The sequence below is a fragment of the Gobio gobio genome, assembly GCF_949357685.1.
Source record: "Gobio gobio genome assembly, chromosome: 15".
Taxonomy (NCBI): Eukaryota; Metazoa; Chordata; class Actinopteri; order Cypriniformes; family Gobionidae; genus Gobio; species Gobio gobio.
In genome coordinates, this window is record NC_137108.1 from 22,441,659 (window position 1) to 22,461,935 (window position 20,277).

The 20,277-nt window shown below is 38.7% G+C and overlaps 1 protein-coding gene across 1 annotated transcript in view; it reads right to left on the reverse strand.

The window, feature by feature from the left end:
- The window catches only part of col14a1a (collagen, type XIV, alpha 1a), a 161,188-nt gene that overhangs the window by 23,415 nt on the left and 117,496 nt on the right, over positions 1-20,277 (reverse strand). The window contains exons 32-39 of the mRNA XM_079836357.1: positions 18,319-18,461; positions 17,541-17,650; positions 7,991-8,149; positions 7,204-7,281; positions 5,317-5,403; positions 913-966; positions 229-324; positions 63-116 (exon numbers count right to left, since the gene is read on the reverse strand). Of these exons, the coding sequence (XP_079692483.1) occupies positions 63-116; positions 229-324; positions 913-966; positions 5,317-5,403; positions 7,204-7,281; positions 7,991-8,149; positions 17,541-17,650; positions 18,319-18,461 (781 nt within the window). The remainder of the gene's footprint in view (positions 1-62; positions 117-228; positions 325-912; positions 967-5,316; positions 5,404-7,203; positions 7,282-7,990; positions 8,150-17,540; positions 17,651-18,318; positions 18,462-20,277) is intronic.

Genomic DNA, 20,277 nt, shown 5'->3' on the forward strand with positions numbered 1-20,277 from the left:
GGGTGTTATAAAGCTGTCGTGAGTGCTGATGAGGCAGGCGAGCAATATATTTTTTTCCGTACCTGAGGACCTGGCAGACCTATTTCACCCTTCTCTCCTTTCTCTCCTGAAGCCCCCTGAAGAGAAAGGAATTGGAAAAGAAAAAGGGCAAAATTAATACACAGAACGAAGTGAACTCTGCATAACAATCCCAGTAGTCAGAAGAAATGAAGGACCCTGGCAACTTACCGGCGGCCCCTGAATGGACAGTCCATTTGGCCCCTGAGGACCCGGTGGCCCCTGCGGTCCTGAAGGTCCCATCTCACCAGGTGGCCCTTGAGGCCCCTTGAACATAAAAATTGGACATGATCTTAATAAACATAACTTCATTATAAAATCAACATGGTTTCATTGCCGGGTTTATTTTCCTCAATATAATTACATAACGTTTCAGGCCTACCACCAGCCGGGCTGCTGAAACAAAGTGTGAATGCCCTGCAGTCTCCTTCTCCATCAGGGATGCAATAATCAAGGAAGCAAAAGACACTCGTCACAGTCTAGCTTGTGACAAACTTCTTAGCTATGGTCATTTAGACCAAGTTTACATAAAACTTTGGAGCGTGAAATGAAATGATGTCTGCCCCAGCGTGGCTTTATTTGGACTAGAGCATAATGCATTCTGTGCATGCACACACACATCTGGAGGGACATTACTGTAGAGGAAACTACAGCTGGACGAAGAGATACAAATAAACAAAGCAAGCTCTTAAAAAAATCTGAGCGAGAGAGCGAGATTTACTCACTCTCGCTTTCCAAAAACAACATGGAGGCACATGCATTGGGTGTATTTTGAGCTGTTGTCTATTTGGCAGATCATGACAACTCTGGGTGGCCCTGCGTATGGGATACTGTGGAAGAATATGTGTACTTTACCGTCAAGCCTGGCTCCCCCCGATCTCCTCTTGAACCTCTGATACCAGGACCGCCCTGGGAGTCAGACACACACAATTAGATAAACACAAATCGAAAAGGATAAGCAAATACATTTTCTGAATGACCAGAGCTGGGGTACATGTTAAGACAGCAATTTTAACCCTCTGGAGTCTGAGCTGTTTTGGGGCCCTTTAGAAGTTTTGACATGCTCTGACATTTGTGCTTATAAACACATTAATGGCAAAAGTGTAATTACACTGTATTCAGCACAAACTGGGCTACCATAATATCTGAGAATAACATGTATGTACATGCTTGTATTTTTGAGAGAATAATGTTTATACGTGGTTTTTGAAAAACAAAAACTCTAGCTCTGTTCCAAAGCTAGTGAGCTGCCTTGCTGCCTACTGCTAATTATTACTGTGCGTTCACACCGCCGACGGCGGGAGCATCAACGTGTCCGTAAGTCATTAATTTTCAATTTTTGCTTAACCCTCTGGTGCTCTTCGGTCATTTCTGACCGGAAAATTTTCTGTTTTGAAATGTTAAAAATCACAGCTTCATCGGAATGATATGAAACTTGGTGACTTTTCTAGCATTAGGTATGTAAACAAACAAAAATTGGTCGTTTAAAAAAAAGTAGCGTTCATTGTCTTCGGTCATAAATGACAATCTACAAATCGGCCACAATGCTGAAAAAAAGTACACAGCAGTAAAGGGGTGAAACTCTAATACATCAAGAGTGTGATATTGACACATCCACTCACACACACACGCACATACACACACCTATGAAAAACTGAGCCTATGAACCCCATTTAGAATTGTTTTAAAATCATAGCTTCATTGGAAAAATATGAAACTTGGTGACTTTTCTAGCATTAAGTATGTTAACACACAAAAAAATTGAGGGCATGATTCGAGCATGCTAAGTGGTCGTAAAAAAAATACTCCCACTTGTGCTCTTCGGTCAAAAATGACACCATAGGAAATGAATGGGAAATCTGCAAAAACACAAATTCACAGGAAAAATCTATATAACAACAAAAAAAATATCTAAAACTTTATAATAAATAGTCTTTGAGATTTTTTAAATATGTATTCAAATCCATCAACAACAAAAAAAATCATTAAATGTGTTCAAAACAGAACTAGGGAATTCTCAAACCTCTCCATAGAGACCTCTAGTGGTTACACACATGGTTGCATGATTTCTTAAATAATTCCAAAAGAGGGCGCTAATCTGCCTTCAAAAAAATTATTTTGAAGGCCTAGTCTCTATTTAAAAAAAAATATATATATATATATTTTATTTTTGTATAATTTTCAATGGCAAAAATAGACCATAATTATTGCATAAATAGGGGGGGTTCATTTTTAGGTGTTCGGTCACTTATGACCGGGAAGACAACCAATGCAACCCCTAAACAAAGAGCACCAGAGGGTCATAACATCCAAATCGCTGGGTTAAAACAACCATGGGTTTGTCCATTTTCAACCCAACTTAGGTTGTTTTTAACCCAGCATTTTTTTAAAGTGTAGCTGCACCACAAATAATACTCAACTAGCAATTGATTTCAACAGAGTTTGATGTTAGCATGTTGCTAAGGTAACAGCCCGATAAACTAGCCAGGGCCCACTAGGGAGGCTCAGCAAACTTTCAATTTATTTTTAAAATGTTTCAAATGTTTTATACAATGGAAGTCAGAGGTGGCCAAAACAGAATTGGACACCATTAACTTTCATTGTAAGGGGGGGAAAAAATCAAAAGGAAGTATATTAAACTTTTAATACGACATGAGGGTGAATAAATTATGACATAATTGTAATTTATGGGTGAACTACCTGTTTAAGATGCCTATCTTTTGGGACAGCCTTCACGCGTATGATTTCTTATAATGTTCCCAATGTAGGCAGTTCACAAGGTTTTGGTCCACAGCTACTGTCTATTTATTAAACCTAATAAACTAATTGCTTTATCAAAATGTTTTAAACCCTGCAAAATCAGTGAAATGGAATCTGCCTGTAGTCCAGTACAGAGTATCCTTGACCTGGTTAAAACAATATCCCACCTGCTTATGACCTTCATAAACTCTTGCCCTTACTGCTGCAGGCAAACACTAGTAATTTAACCGTTTGCACGTCTTCCTTTTCCTGTGTTTACTTGAATTACATCCCCAGTGGCAACGACTGCAATAAGATAGTTCTTATCACCGAAGACTATGGTCAAATTTGATTCATGAGCTTGCTCAAAACACATCTAACAAAACCTGCTGGTGACGGTGGAAGCCGAGAACACAGCATAAATATTCATTTGAGAGACGCATGTGATGACTTAACAGGACACATAATCATAGGATAGGCTTCAGAACACAAATATCAAGATGCAGGAATAATATATACACAAGTGAAATGCAATCGTTTTCCTTGAAACCACCTCTTGGTCATGGAAATGGGCTTGCATGGATGAAGGAATCTATAAACGCGGACAGGACAGGAGTGGACTAATCAGTTTTGATAAATCGATCTCCTCGTAATGACTTTCTCAAAAGAACTGCTGTTTATAAACCATGGCCTTTTCGAGGCCTCAGAAATACATTTTCCCTCAGGGTGCATACAATGCTGCCTTCCAAATGAGCTCATTTATTTGTTCCCGCCATATTGAGTTCAACCTGCAGCACGGGCTGAATTGAGCAATCTAATGCTGGGTCTTTTTCTCAATATCTTACATAGTCTTTCCATTTCATTTTATATCTCTAATCTCTTTATGCTCCTTCTTAACACGTTCTGTGTTTTTCCCTAAAGAGGTGGGGTGTGGTTAAGCTCAAGACTAAAAGCTTAAAAGTTTCTGGTTCGATCCCCACAAGGAACTAGCCTTGGACAATTACTGTTGTGAGAAACCTGAAATGTTCCTGGAGACTGATCACTGTCATGTAAAAGCTGTTAGGTAAAACAAAAGCTATAGCAAGTTTGTCAGCTAAAGTATGTCAGCTAGCTTTAATGCCAGAGTATGAGAGTGAGTTTGTTAGCTAAAGTATGCCAGCTAGCTTCAAGGCTAAAGTATGATAGCAAGTTTGTCAGCTAACGTAGGCTATATATGTCAACTAGCTTTTATGTTGGAGTTTGAGAGCAAGTTTGTTAACTAGAGTAGCCCAGTCAGCTAGCTTTTATGCTAAAAAAGAAGAGCTAGATTTTAGGGAAATTTTGGGAAGTCGTGTTTTGCACAAATATCTCACGTCAAATTTTGCGTCAAATACTCACAGTTTATAAAATGTATATTCATAAATTTATTGAATCTAGTTCTATAATATGATATCCATTAACACGATAGCAAATCATTATCTTGTAAAACCAAACCAGAAATGTTACTTTATTATCTCAAAATAGTTTTTTTGTACTGTAAATAATACAACACCTGTCACCACAGTGCAACGGCACCCCTGTTGATTTCTAATTGGTTAAACTGATTATGTTACAACCCTGTGTTACAAATCTCCCCGGTCTTAAATCTGTGATCTAGAGCCCCTTTTCGTACTGGGTAGTTCTAGGGACTCAGTTCTAGGAACTAGCGACCAGGGTGGTTCCCAGAGAACTAAATGTTCCCCTAAGGCCATTTTCCTGGTTGCGTTCACACCGCCAGTAACTCTGAAGTGACATAAGCCGCGCTTGTTGTTGTTGACTTTTATTTTGATGCCGCTGAGAACGGCAGAGCTTGAGCACACAGAGCACACATTCTTGGTCTTCATTAGTCTACAATCTGTTTAACAGTCCTGTCTAATATGTTATTATATATATGGCGGCGCTTTAAATAGCTGCGGCTCGGAGGCTTGCTCCAAACTCATTTCGTTGCATTGTACTTGTACATGTGTAATGACAATAAACTTGAATCTAATCTAATCTAAAATATAGAACTGTTATACAAAGAAAGTAGACAGTATACAAATAAGTATTAGCGTTTGCCGTGCTGTTGATAACCAGCGTCGCTAGTTGAGCAGAAATACAGAGTTGCGTTGGATTTTCTCCTTAACGTAAAGGTGAAGAAGTCCATCTATCACCGTTTTCCATGTTCATAGAGTTAGTTTGTGGAGTAAATATAGGCTATAATCTGTGTTTGTACACAGCTTTTTTTTAAATGGCGGGTACACGTGTTCGGCCAATAAGCATACACTTATGTCAAAGGGAGTTCCTATTGTGCTGGGTTAGACCCTATTCTGAAGTAGGAGCTAATTTAGTTCCCCCAAAAGGGGTTCCTAGAACTATTATTCCTAGTTCCTGCGGCGTGAGCATGCCAAAAGCGGGTACTTCCTCCATTAGTTCTAGGAACTGTGAAAAGTTTCCTCCAGTGCGAAAGCCCTAGTTTAGTTCCACTGTTCTAAGGTTGGGAATATGTGAAAGTGGTTTTACCGGTGGTCCCGAGGGTCCAGGTGGTCCTTTGCTGTCCTGAGCACAGGTGCAGGCATGGGGCATGGCAGGACAGTCCTCTTCTACTCTCTGAAGCGCAAACAAAACAACATGTCGTACAACATTTCAAACACCAGATTATTTCCTCTCTTGGAATCTAACAGAACTTTATTTGCCCAAGTCAACCATGGGTGTCTGTGCAATTCCCTCAAGTCATTAATTCGCGAGCGAACAAACACAGCAAGTGATCTGGAGATATTGTTCTTCCTACCCATGGAGGACCAAGTCTATTTGTCTGCTACAAGACCACATAATTGAATTATTTGTAGATTGGTCATAGATCTTTAAAGTTAGGGACGAATGCCAGAATGGCTGGTTTGAGATAATTTAGAAAACATTTTGTCAGGATTATAGAAGTAGACCAAAAAGAGACAAAAAGTGATATCACTGAGTTATCAGATGTATGACGATACTGATATCTTGAATACTGGCGGACATAAACCCATTATATATCACTATTTTTATGGTAGCAGAGAACCATAATAAATAATGATAGCCAATTACAAGGTTGCTTATGGTCATTGTATTAGTTTTACAGCTTAGTCATTTGAAGACTAATTAGATTATTAAAATATTTACTTTGAAGATTTGATTAAAGACTCAAAAATTTCAATTATCCCATAATTTACTCGCGCTCAAGCCATCCTAAGTCCATATGACAGTCTTCTCTCAGACAAATACATTTAAAAAAAAATTCCTGGCTAATCCATTATAGTGGCAGTGAATGGGAGCCCAAAATGTAAAGCCCAAAAAAGTGTGAATTTTGGGCTGCCCTTTACTGCCATTATAATGCTTGGAAGAGCCAGGACATTTTTTTTGTATAAATCCGATTATATTCGTCTGAAAGAAGAATTTCATATGCACCTAGGATGGCTTGAGGGTGAGTAAATCATGGGCGAACTAAAACTTTAAAGAGTTTTTACTCATTTCCAAGTAAAAACTGAAATAAGCAACAAAATCGTCAGAACTTCAGAACAGTCAGAACTTGTGACATTCAATACATTTATCTTTACATCTCCCACTAGGTAAAAGAAAAACAGTTTTTGTTGATTTTGGTAGTTGAAACAGGTATTTTAACATTATATGACTTATACCTGTATGAGTTTCTTTATTCTGTTGATCACAAAAGATGATATTTTAAAGAATGTTGGTAATCAAACAGTTATTGGCACTCATTGACTTCCATAGTAGGAAAAAAATACTATGGAAGTCAATGGCTACTGTCAACTGTCTGGTTACCGACATTCTTTAAAACATTTTCTTTTTTGTTCAACAGAAGAAAGAAACTCATACAGGTTTGGAACAACATGAGGGTGTGTAAATGATGACAGAATTTTAATTTTTGGGTGAACTATCCCTTTGATATAGCATATGGTTAAGTTGTAAAATATACATGAATCCCGTAAATCCAAAAACAATATCACAGCATTTTTTTGGGGTGAATTTCTGGCAACCACAGCTGCCAGTTTTTTACTGTAAAAAATAATATTTTGAGGAAAAGAGGATAAATTCCTGGATCTATAGTTGGCCTAGTGGTTCTAATCCACACGTCTTTATTTTAATGAGCCACAATTGTAATGTCAGTGCACGTACATGAACAGCAGTAACACTTATTAATGCATTAACAATCAATTCCAAGTGAAACTCAGCCATGTGGGCACTTCTGTATATTTAAATTTCACATACTTAAGATGTTTGGGGTTAAATGTCTGATATTCCCTGGGCTTCACCAGTGACAGAACTGCAGTATTAATGTAAGCAAATTAGAATGTGGCTTGCTGATCATATAAAACTGATATATGAAATAATATGCTATGTGGACGCTCTTACCAAGCCTGGGAGTTCACAGCACTTATCCCGACTGGCCCATGATATACTGCAGACTATGTCAAACATCTGGAGCTGAAACTGTGGACAGGATCATACAAACACACACACAAACAGAGCATATTTACAAGGCTGTTGAACTGTAATCACTTATTTAGCAATGAATGCAATTGTCATGCATCATAAATGTTATCAACACAACCATTTTATGAAGTCTAAACAAATTACGGGGGATATCTGTTGCAAATGAATGAAATCTAAACAAGCAGAAACTTCATGCGTTTACCAACAGCCGCGACTGAGAGACGTCTGATTATTTGTTTTGGGCTGAATGACTGATTCTAATAGTTTTTAAACTTTTGCTCCACACAAACTCACATTACAACCCCCACCAGCATAATTACAAAGACAATTAGTCTCATCAGTTGTGCTGGCACCCTCGGAGGAGAATAAAATCAGACGCACTCCTACATGATTAGACATAATGATCCACACATTCTGATGGAAAAACCAAACTGCATAAAGTCTGTATTTACTATCTTGAACTGAGTGCCCATGCTTTGAATTCCACACCATAATCATTATACGGGTGAATCTGAGAGGACGTTTGTGCTTTCAAGCCTCAGAGTTTCAGACCATCTCTAATAATTATCAGACTGCACACAAAGATCCCTCAGAAACATTCCCGCACTTGTATACTGAGTTCTTTGTGTCTGTATGAGACAAAAGCTTGCCCTGTTATGGACAAAACTTGTCCTTTAGGATCGAGGCTGAATGTCTTTTCTCTTACCGGCGCTGAGTTCTCTCTCTTTCCACGTGAGCGGACCATGCGTCCCAGAACCTCCACTCCATCAATGGTGATGTTACCTGCGGCATTGATGGATTTCTCTCCAACCGTTTTGCAGTCGATCACCACTTTAGCGCCGGTTTTGCTGATGGCCACATGAAGCTAAGCGAGATGGAATACGCAATGATTAATAACTATTAAGGATGTATTGATATAGAAAGCTTTGCTGATAGTGATAGATGATAATTATTTAAGCAATATGGTGAATATAGTAACAGCATAAGGCATTGATGTTGATGATTAAAGAGGGGTTACATACATTGTAATGTAACAACACTATTTATCATTCATCTTGAAACGTGAAAAATGATCATTATCAATGCTTTAGTACTTTTAATAACATTTCCAAAATGTCTTTTCGTGTCAGTATGCATGTCTTTTTTCTGAGAAAGCTTTGCTAATTTTGATAAAGTAACAGCAAGAACACATTTAATATTATTAATGATATATTCAGGGAATTGACTACTTAATATTTCATACACTTTCATTTTTATATTTATTTGAGGTATATTAAGTTCAATCATCATTGTAATATATTTTACCATATAATCTCACTACCACAAAGCTAAATTAAAAGGTTCCTTTTTGAACAAAAAATTGTTCAAAGATAAGAAATGCAATGCAAAATACAAAAAAAGTGGTGTCAATAAATAACTATAAAACCTTGATGTGATACATAAAAATACAAGCAATTAAAAATAGTTATGTATACAATAGTAAAATATACATTTCAATGATTTTTCTAACCATTATTTCATATTTCAGGCTTGACAGGGTTAAATGTCAAATTCAAAACAGCTAAAAATCTCCATATAACTCTGAGACTAGTAAATCTTACAGGAACGTTCACTAATGCACACAATGAAAACCAAGCCATTGTCTCTCCTGATTTACAATGTGTGCTATTGTTAATCCCATACACTACATTGCAGTCAGATGAGAAACTGTAATTGTGTCCGAAACAACCACAAAAACTAAAACAGAACAAGCTAAAATAGAGTTAGCAAAAGTTCATATTTGTATGACAGAGTCGATTTCAGTATGAGACAGCACACGTCGCCTGTTAATGGATTTGGGGTCTAAAACTCAATTTTCTCCAGTTCACTGGATGCAATTGTAAGTGCGAGTGTGCTGTCAGACAGGCGGGCTTGATAGCAGACTCAGACCAAGCTCATTATTGTGAAGTCTCACATTAACGTCAATTATAAAGCATTATGAAGGGAGGCTGTTTAAATTAAACTTCTCTATCAGGGTAGGGGGAAAAAAATAGGCTGAGACAGATGAGATTTGGTTTGTGAGGCGGTATGCTTGTGTTTTGGCAAATATGGATTTAAATACTGAATATCACCTTCCATTTTCTGAGTGGCAGGTGTTTTGGCAATGAAAGCCAATTAGATTCTGCAGCTGCAGCAGCAACATGCCGTTTAGGCAGGGACGGGTCCATGTGCTCCATGTGTTTAACCTGAGAGTGGTGCTGAGTGTTTATGAGTGTGTCTGAGCTGGTCTGGCGGTGGTAATGATGATCTGCTAAGCAGGAGTGGCAAAAGGGAATGAGAGGTCAGCAGCTCTCCTTTTTCGGCTCAGCCACTGATGGTCACATCTGCCTCCTGATCAATTTCAGGATAATTCTGTTTTCAACATGATGAACTGGCCCATTTCAGGCTTCATGACTATCGAAGCCAACTGCTCCTGCCCCCCTTTTAAACGTGCAATGATTGTTGTTAATCCGTGTTTTTGTCTTGTTTTCCAAGTAAAAATATAGAAGCATTCTCACCTGAGAAGCAAAATTACATACAATCTTAACACAATGGCAAATAGTTTTTAATTTATATTTTAAAACATTAATTGTTTATATTTTAATAAAAAAAATATAAATAATATTTTTAAACTGAATGGATGGATAGATATTTTTTGTTGGGTTTTCCTAGTATCCTTACCTGAGAAGCAAAATAACATAAGATATTAAGACACAAATAGGCAAATAGTTATGTTCTTGTTTTATATATATATAGCATCTCCAAAACTGCAGCTCTTGTGGGGTGTTCCTGGTCTGCAGTGGTCAGTATCTATCAAAAGTGGTCCAAGGAAGGAACAGTGGTGAACCGGCGACAGGGTCATGGGCGGCCAAAGCTCATTGATGCTCATGGGGAGCGAAGGCTGGCCCGTGTGGTCCGATCAAACAGACGAGCTACTGTAGCTCACACTGCTCAAGAAGTTAATGCTGGTTCTGATAGAAAAGTGTCAGAATTCACAGTGCATCGCAGTTTGTTGTGTATGAGTCTGTATAGCTGCATACCAGTCAGGGTGCCCATGCTGACCCCTGTCCACCGCCGAAAACGCCAACATTGGGCATGTGAGCATCAGAAATGGACCACGGAGCAATGGAAGAAGTGGGCCTGGTCTGATGAATCACGTTTTCATTTACATCACGTGGATGGCCGGGTGCGTGTGCACGTTTATATGCACGTTTAACTTGTCTTTCAATGGAATAACAGAAGACTAACAAAAACTGCTCAAAAAAACTTTTTTCCCCAATGTTTGCTGGTCTTTTTTGCCTTTCCCGCAACCTTTGTATCCCATTATTTCTTTTCTTTACAGATTTTATAGATGTTATTGGCAGATGAGTGGAGTCTCTGTTTATGGCCTAAGGGGCAGACCCAGGCAAGCATTACAGACAAAGCCTCTTTAAGGCAAGTCAGTTGGCCATATTCAAAATGCCCCCGGGCAGCTATTTCAAGTCCTGGAAGTACAGTACTATATGCTTAAATGGCAAAAGAGATATATTAACCCTTTCGTGCATAGTGGTCACTAAAGTGGACAGCTATTCAAAAAGCATTTTCTTGCATATGCAAGGGTTTTGATGGCATCGTTGCACATCAACCTCTAGTGTAATTTACATTAACATCAAAAAAGTAATGTGATTGCCTAATGTATGTGACTTGTAAAAAAAAACGAAACAAAAAAACAAAGATGCTTATTCAGAGTTATGTCATATTTACAGTCTGATGTTCTTTTCTACTTCACACTGCCCAAACCAACGGCAAAGAACAGGGTTTTGTTGGATCGGTGTCCATTAACCAGGTTGGTGACAGTGTTAAAACAACAGTTATGTTCTAGATCTCTAAATACTCTGCACCTGTCTAAATCCAAACACTTCAGAATGTTTGAAGTGTCACCATGTATTAGCATTTGTTAGTTCTGTGGAAACCAGTATTTACAGTCAGACTACTGTTAGTTATTCTGTAGCCAGCTTTGCGTTGATACTAAACTGGTGCTGAACTACTAAACAAGCCAAAACCTCCCAGAAAGCAATTTTGCGTTTAAAAGACGTCTAAAATTTAATAGAGATGTCCAACCATAGCCCAAATATAGACTAGTCATCTAGAACATGGACATGTCAAAGAAATCAAACCAAACACCTTGTAATCACTTTGCTTACATGATGGAATATCATACATCTTGCAAGTTATTTTGGCAAAAACGACCAAATTCAAGGTTTTGGCTAGAAGTGGGTTACTCATAGCCGGACTATATCGAGTCTATGGTTAACCGAGATGGTGAAATGACGTAGCCTGACGTCATCATACTCAATACTAGTCAGGATATGGGGGGGGGGGGGGTCAAAGCTCACACAATTTATCATGAAGAGCTAGTGTGTGATAAAGGAAGCACATATGAATGATTACACGTTATTTATTGCATGTATCTTTATATTTCTTCATGACTTATTCTGTTTATGAACAACACGTGTTGACAGAGTAGCCTTGTTTCACTCGGTTCAAAAGTGCTTGTGTCAGCACTTCTTCCAAATGTATTGAGCACAGTTCTCACCTTGATTCAAAATGCACACAAACAGCATGACAACAGTCCAAAATAACACCCATAAGATGAGCCACTGAAATATCTGATGAGTCACCGTATCCACATGACTTCCTCTCATGACCTTGCAAAATTACAGCCGTTCAGCACTGGCTTTAGAAAGTGCGGAATAAGTCATGGTTGAGAGGAACGGGGCTTTTTTAATAGAGGGCCGACAAGAGTCCTAGACCCTCTGTTCACATAATCAGGATCTCTTCCAAGTCGGGTGTTTTGTTTAAAAGCTGTCATAACAACTCCAAGCCAACTGTGCGGTACTTGGGGTCAGCAGTATTGAGGACAGTTTCTGCTGTGCAATGACGGTTTACACAGTGGAAATCAGATTCAGCTGTGGTCAGATAAACTCACAGCTTTAGCCACAAAGCTCTGAATACGAATCTCATTAGCAACTACAAAATGAAACCGTGCCAAATCAATGCTGTAGCGTCACTCTGTAAAGCAGATTATCTTAGTTTGTGTGCGGAACGCTCACTTAAATGCAAATAGAGATAAATTACTAGTTTGTGTTTGTCACTCTGTTGAGCACTCTTTATTTTTCATATTACGTATTTGGGTCATTCTCAAACAATAAATTTTCTGATTTACAAAATGTTGACTTTTCAATTTAATCCTTTTCTCCCATAAAAGTGGATGATGAGTGTTTATTTTAATCATGACCAATTATAAAGGATAATTAAGACATTTGTTTATTAATTTCTGTGTGATATAAACAAAAAAATATTATTTAAGAATTCTAATAAACGTCAGTACAAACACACATCATTTAATCAAAAATAAATAAATAGATAAAATTACTGAATTAAATCCTTTATACTGAAAATCTTTCAAGTGAACATTAAACAATGTAAGAGCAATGGCACATTTAAATTAACCAAAAGTATTTTTTTTTAACTAAATAAAATAACAATTATGAATAACTTCTTCAACATAGAGGGAACATTTATCAAATGCTCATTTAAACTTATTTTTTTCTTTGAACTTGGAAGTACTTTTCTAGTATGTTTTTGTATTTTCAAAATAACACTTTTTAAAATGAATAGTTAAGTTTAACCTAACAAAACATAATGAGAAAAAAAAACTACTGACTTATGTCATACAGGTGGTGGTAACACTTTACAATAAGGTCTCATTCGCTATCATTATTTCATGTATTAACTAACATGAACTAACAATGAGCAATACATTTGTTACTGTATTTGTTAATCTTTGTAAATATTAAAATAAAGTTGTTTGTTCATGTTAGTTCACAGGGCATTTAATAATGTTAACAAATACAACTTTTGATTTGAATAATGTATGAGTGTAAATTTTGAAATTAACATAACTAAGATTAATAAATGCTGTAGAAATATTGTTTATTCTTAATTCATGTTAACTAAAGTAATTAACTAATGAAACCTTATTGTAAAGTGTTACACAAGTGGTATAGCAGATGAAAGGATCTTGATAAATTGTTTTTTAAAATAATCTTTTACATGGAGTTTCTTGACTATATGACTATTTTTATGACTGAAAAGTCAAGAGACATGTTTGTCATAATTTGAAAATGACCCATTCACAGCTGCACAAAAAAAGTACGAAAGTTGACTTCAGAAAACTATTGCAAATTTTTTTTTTAAATGACAGGTGAAATTCTTCAATGAAAGTTTCTAAATCCCGCTTATTCCTCAGCATTCAGATGAGACGAGCAGTGGTTTATTTATTAATTCAGAATCCGGAGCCGAGACAGTGCTGAAGTAATCTGTATTACTCACAGACTCTAATCTTGACGAGCTCTGCCAAGAGGGATTACCCTACAAACACATCATAAGTGATGTCAGGAGAATACTTATAAACACACACGCCACTGCATCAAAGGCTGCGGACGGCTTGTCATGCGTTCAAAGGTAAAACACACTTGGCAGGAAAAGGGAATTAGAACCAGATAGGTAACACACAGAGTCTTGGAATACATCAGACAGGCTCTCAAAACTACTGGAGGGCGGAAGAGTGATAGAGAGCTCTTCAACAGCACGGATGTGAAGAAAGAATACATAAAATGAACAGGACAGGGCTATCATAAGCCATTTTCATACTGCCAGAACTCTGTAGCGCATGCCCTGGGTGAAATAATAATTGAAATTCCCTGGTGGACGTTTCAGAAATATGGCTGAATCACTTCCTGTCTGTTACTGACCCGCAGTGTACTTGCCCTGAAAGGACAAGGAAGCTTAAAGGGGTGGTAAAACACATTCTTTTGAAGGCTTGACTGTGTTTGTGGGGTGCACTGTAACATGTGTTCATGCTTCGTTTAAAAAAAAATTGCCTTATTTTTCATATATTTGACCTTTATTCTACACTGCTCTGTCCCTCCTTGTAAAACGGTCTGATGCTTTCCGGGTTGTATGAAGCCAGTCCCTCAAAAATACGCGATGGGCTCAGATTGGTTATTAGCTGGCCCAGTGTGTTGTGAATCGCTAAACGCCTAGTGCACGTATGTCGGAAACGTCACGCCCCTTACCGGAGGCTGTGCTTTGGTCAGTGTTAGAAACAACGGCGTCAATAAAACCATACCAATCTGAGCCCGAATCAGACCCAGAACATTTGAGTGAAGATGATCGAGCAGAACCTGTTCAGTCCTCAAGAGTAAAGACTGCAGATCTGTAATGATCGCTACTGAATGGCACTTTAACTTTTGTATTTTTAGAACGATTATAGCCAAATATCTGTCACAAGAACTAACCCAAAACGAACACTAAGCACTGGCTTTAACTAGTAAGTTAGCCAAATCACACACAGAACCATGTTTAGCATGCCTGTAGATAAACAATACATAAAAGCTCTAATCAAAGAATCATTAATGTCAGGTTCGCTGTTGAGATTTTAACGTTAGTGTTTGTAACGTTAGGTGTTCGTCGGATAACGTTAAGTATGAATGAGCATTTAACAGACTGGTTTGCAGAACAGCGTTGTCATCTGTTTACTTCCTTGCTACAACCTATTACAGGAAAACACATCGATGAAAAATAAATCAGACTTACAGGTTGTGGCCCGTAAACAGCTTCTGTTTGTAAATCCAGCTTTCAGGACAAGCCGTTGTGCATATCCTGCATTGAACTCGCGAAGTTTGTGGAAGTTTGTGTTGTCCTCCGTGAAATGTGCAGCGCGCGCGTCATGCATCCACGCACCGGCAGTGTTTTTTTCACGCAGCTGACGTTGTGCAAATCCGGCATTGAAATCGCGAAGACGGTGGATGTTCTCCTCCGTGGATGTGCTGCAGGGAGCCCTGCGCGCGCCTGATTCCCCGCTGACTCAAACACACGTGCATATAACATGTTTTATGTTAAACGCTCTGCAAGGCACCCCCGTCCCTATGAAGGCTGAACAGAGCAAGTACCCCAGACCTGCAATCCGGATGAAAATAACAGCGTTTCCTCGGCATCGCAGCAACAACACTCCAGCCTACTATACCACAACAGCGCCGCGATACAAAATGGCCTCACCCCCCCTTATTTAATATTCTCGGAGGAGGGGTTTATGTAAATATTGAGCCTGGTGATGTCACCAACCCTGGAGGAATGTGTGTAGTCGCCTACTGGCCGTTTGCTGTAGTTCTTAGAAACTGATTTCTTTAAAAGCAAATATCTCCCTTTGCTTTAAACTTTGAACGTTGTAACTTTGCAGATGTTGTTTATGCTCAAGCAGCAACATTACACGTTAGCTAAAGTTAGAATAGTGAAATCGTGGTTTACCACCCCTTTAAAAACTTGTAACTCTTTTCGTTGTATGAAATTTAGTGTTGCATTGTAAGACTGGTCTGTAAGACTGCTAATTAATCATATACACTCTATTGACAAAAGTTTTGGGACACCTGCCTTTACATCCACATGAACTTTAATGACATCCCATTCTTAATCCGTAGGGTTTAATATGGAGTTGTCCCACCCTTTGAAGCGATAACAGCTTCAACTTTTCTGGGAAGGCTTTCCACAAGGTTTAGGAGTGTGTTTATGGGAATTTTTGACCATTCTTCTAGAAGAGCATTTGTGAGGTCAGGCACTGATGTTGGACGAGAAGGCCTGGCTCGCAGTCTCCGCTCTAATTCATCCCAAAGGTGTTCTATTGGGTTGAGGTCAGGACTCTCATCCATGTCTTCATGGACCTTGCATTGTGCACTGGTGCGCAGTCATGTTGGAAAAGGAAGAGGCCATCCCCAAACTGTTCCCAAAAAGTTGGGAGCATGAAATTGTCCAAAATGTCTTGGTATGCTGAAACATTAAGAGTTCTTTTCAATGGAACTAAGGGGCCAAGCCCAACCCCTGAAAAACACCCCCCTCCCCCCATACCATAATCCCCCTCCACCAAACTTTACACTTGGCACAATGAAGTCAGGCAACTACCATTCTCCTGGTAACCCCCAAACCCAGACTCGTCCATCGGATTGGCATGATTCGTCACTCCAGAGAACACGTCTCTCCACTGCACTAGAGCACTTTACACCACTGCATCCGACGCTTTGCATTGCACTTAGTGATGTAAGGCTTGGATGCAGCTGCTCGGCCATGGAAACCCATTCCATGAAGCTCTCTACACACTGTTCTTGAGCTAATCTGAAGGCCACAGGTCTGTAGCTTTTGACTCTGCAGAAAGTTGGCGACTTCTGCGCACTGTGCGCCTCAGCATGCGCTGACCCCGCTCTGTGATTTTATGTGGCCTATCACTTCGTGGCTGAGTTTCTGTTGTTCCCAATTTCTTCCATTTTGTTATAATACCACTAACAGTTGACCGTGGAATATTTAGTAATGAGGAAGTTTCATGAATAGACTTATTGCACAGGTGGCAACCTATCACGGTACCGCGATTGAATTCACTGAGCTCCTGAGAGCGACCCATTCTTTCACAAATGTTTGTAGAAGCGTCTGCATGCCTAGGTGCTTGATTTTATACACCTGTGGCCATGGAAGTGATTGGAACATCTAAAATGCAATGATTTGGAAGGGTGTCCCAATACTTTTGGCAATATAGTGTATAGTAATAACATTGACATTATAAAGTTTAATATAATGCTGTATTGTAATGCATATCTTTTTCAATTTTTTAATGTTCAGACCATGTTTTGAACAAAATGTATAGAATGTAAAATGTAGAGGTTACAGAGATTGGTTGTTACAGTGACTAACAAATTAGCTGTTTGAATGTGAATTCACTGTACATTGGATAAACTACAATTTTATATGACAGAAAAAAATTGTCTTCCATCCAAAACCGTACATAAGTAGATGAGAATGAGACAAAGCAGACAGCTAAAATATATTTTAAAATTTTTTAAAAAATCAGTGATATTCGCTTGTGACAGTCAAGGCACAACTTTAAAGAAAATGAGGTAACTTTATAAAGGGAAATTAGTGTATTCAGCTGTATTTGGATATTTGGCGCACTGACTGGTTGTAGCATGAATTAACATTAGTAACTTTGGTTACTATAATTCAAACATTTCCAAAGTCCAGCATAAATCATGACTCTCCAGACAAGAAAAAGAAAACCTGAACCATGAGACAGAAACACTAATGACTGTACAGTACAGTTTCTTTAATCACAGTCATAGCTGGATCATACATTAAATGGGAAAAAGACTTACCTTATGGAAACTGCCATAGAAAATCTTTTTAATTTCAGTTCCTTCGAAAGTCACCGTTTGAAATTTACCCTTGTAGTCGTAATTGAAAAAGGTTAATGTTTTCCCTCCATCTAAAGACAGACAAAAAAAAATAGACTCAAATGTCTGAAGTCAGCAGTTCTCAACTGGTTTTGTTTCAGGACTAATATTTTGCGCATCAAGTGGCGAATCCACACAGTATCAAAATTATTTATTGTACAAAAATATTACAGTGCTTCCATGCTCTCAGCAGTGAATAAATGATGCACTGTGGTGAGCACAAACCATGTTTATTCTCATGGTTTATAAACCCATATTAATGCAGCCTTGGTTATTTGTATATGGTATTTGAGAATACATAATCTGTATAATTTGTGTCAAAGGACCACAGAGTTTGATTAGATACACAACCATCAACACCAACAACATCAAAACAATGCTAAGTGTTTTCTTCTCCTTTATGAAAGCGGATAAGCCCATGTCTTTTTCCAGAGTAATTTTGCGTAATTATATAGTTGGTTGCATTTTATTATTTGCATTTAGCAGATTTGCACATTTTGGGTTGCGATCCACCAGCTGAGAACCACTGTTTGAAAAACAATTAGTTGATAAAAAGAAAAAACATTTTTTGCATTATAGTAGTTAAATCATCTAAATTATTATTAAATAATTATTAAATAAATTATTTGTTTATTTTTTACAATATTTTATGCTGGGACTGCACACGACCATAAGGGACATAAAAAAGAGTAATACTTACTGTCCAGGATAATGCCCACCAGAGGATCATTGTTTTTGTCAAGGATTTCCCACAATGCAAAAGGTTCCTGAGGAGTTTCAGGCAATATGCGAAAGAGCATAGATATAGTGTAGTCGGAGGGAAGGCCTTCAGGATGTAGATACCTGTAAACATAAATCACATATAAGTAGTTTTAGGACAAAATACAGATCTTCAAGAGCTGTGCAATCGGTATCTCCTTCGCGTAATGTTTAAAGCAATTAACTGAAACTGTAATCTTTCAGGTTATTTTTATTTTAAAAAATTGTAGAGGTGCTAAACTAAACTGGGGGTAGGGAAACAAGATGGCCACAAATTTAGAATTTATGTAAATAGTGTAGCCATGTTGTACTAATTCACTACCTCGTTTTAGTACAATGTGGCCTAAATGTGGTACAATTCACCTAAACAAAGGAACAACTTTGTGGAACGCAGGGCAGGGCAGAGATCCTTGGGAAAGTCTCGAGTCCCATGAAAGAGCTCCGGAAGGATAAAAGGAGGAGTGACGAGTTTGTGTTATTATTTTGTGATTAAAGTTGCGTTTACTGTTTGCCGGTTCCCACCTTCTTCTTCTCTGAGCCTTTAACATTGTGAAACCCAGGAGAAAGGAGGAATGCGTGGTCAAAGAGACCTTTCCACTGTGTGAAATCCGCGGTGCCATCAAGCTGAGCAGAGTCTGCCGCCATGGATGCTCGAGGCGGTGGGCTGGAGTGACTTGCCAGGGAGCCGGTTGAACTTGCTGTCATCCGCCTGGCTTGTGGAGGTGCGGCTGAAGTTCAATAGGGGATGGAGGAGTTGCCGCTGTATGCCTGAGGCCGATGGGGAGGAGCAGAGAACAGGGGGATTTGCTGTTGAGTGCCCAAAACCAGAGGAGCCGTTGCCATCCACCAGGGAGTGGAGGAGTCAGAGGGCCGTCCACCAAGGGGTATCCAGCACCACTGGCAGGCCTCCTCATCCTTCCGTCTCCTTTTCTCTTGCCTCATCTGTCCTTACCGCCAAATGCTGCCGCTGTGACGCCGGAGTAGAGCGCAGTCTCGTGGGTGCCCTGCAAAGGGCGATGGGGTTATGTGGCAAGCAGGGTGAGGCCGAGAGCCGTGGGAACGGAGCAAGGCCAGTGACGTGAGTGCTAATAAGCATCACCTGCACGCCACATCAGTCACGAGTCCCATGGAAGAGTTCCGGAAGGATAAAAGGAGGAGAGGTGACAGTGAAGAATGAGAGAGGACCAGGCCTGGACTTTATTGTTGTTTCGTTTTAGTTTTGTTTATTTAACTGCCACTTTACTTTCGTTTTGTAGTTTGTGTTTATTTTGTGATTAAAGTTACATTTACTGTTCGCCAGTTCCCGCCTCCTTTCTCTAAAGTTTTAACATTGTAACAGTGGTGCCGACACCTGGGAGGAAGAAGGGACATGCTGTCAAAGAGCCCTCGCCACTGAGGGAAATTCGCTGTGCCATTGACCAGGCACAAATTAATAAGTTGATATCTATTTTATTTCCACATGCCATGTACGGAGCTCCATCCTGAACAATTCATCCAAATATCGCATTTGGTATCAGACTCTTGTGAATAGTTTTGGTATTAAAAATGTTTAGTAAAAGACCATTAGACCAAAATTTGGCAGGCATCGGACTATATGAGAATTTTGTTAATAATTTTTTTTCTTGAAAGTCTTGACATTCACAGTGGATCACATAATTCTGTCTGTATTTATTTTGTCTTCACTTTTATTTTTAGTGAGTAAACAAAAAGAGAGAGATACCACTCTTATGATTTCTCAACAAGAACACAAACCTTTTACTCTATCACCCAACATGGCACAAATGCTGTAGAACAGTCAAAACAAAATGGTCAACGTCAAATATAACAACACAGGAACTGAAATTTGATCAAATAAAAGAAATAACTCAAATAAACACAAATCGATATTAAAGTGAAAAGA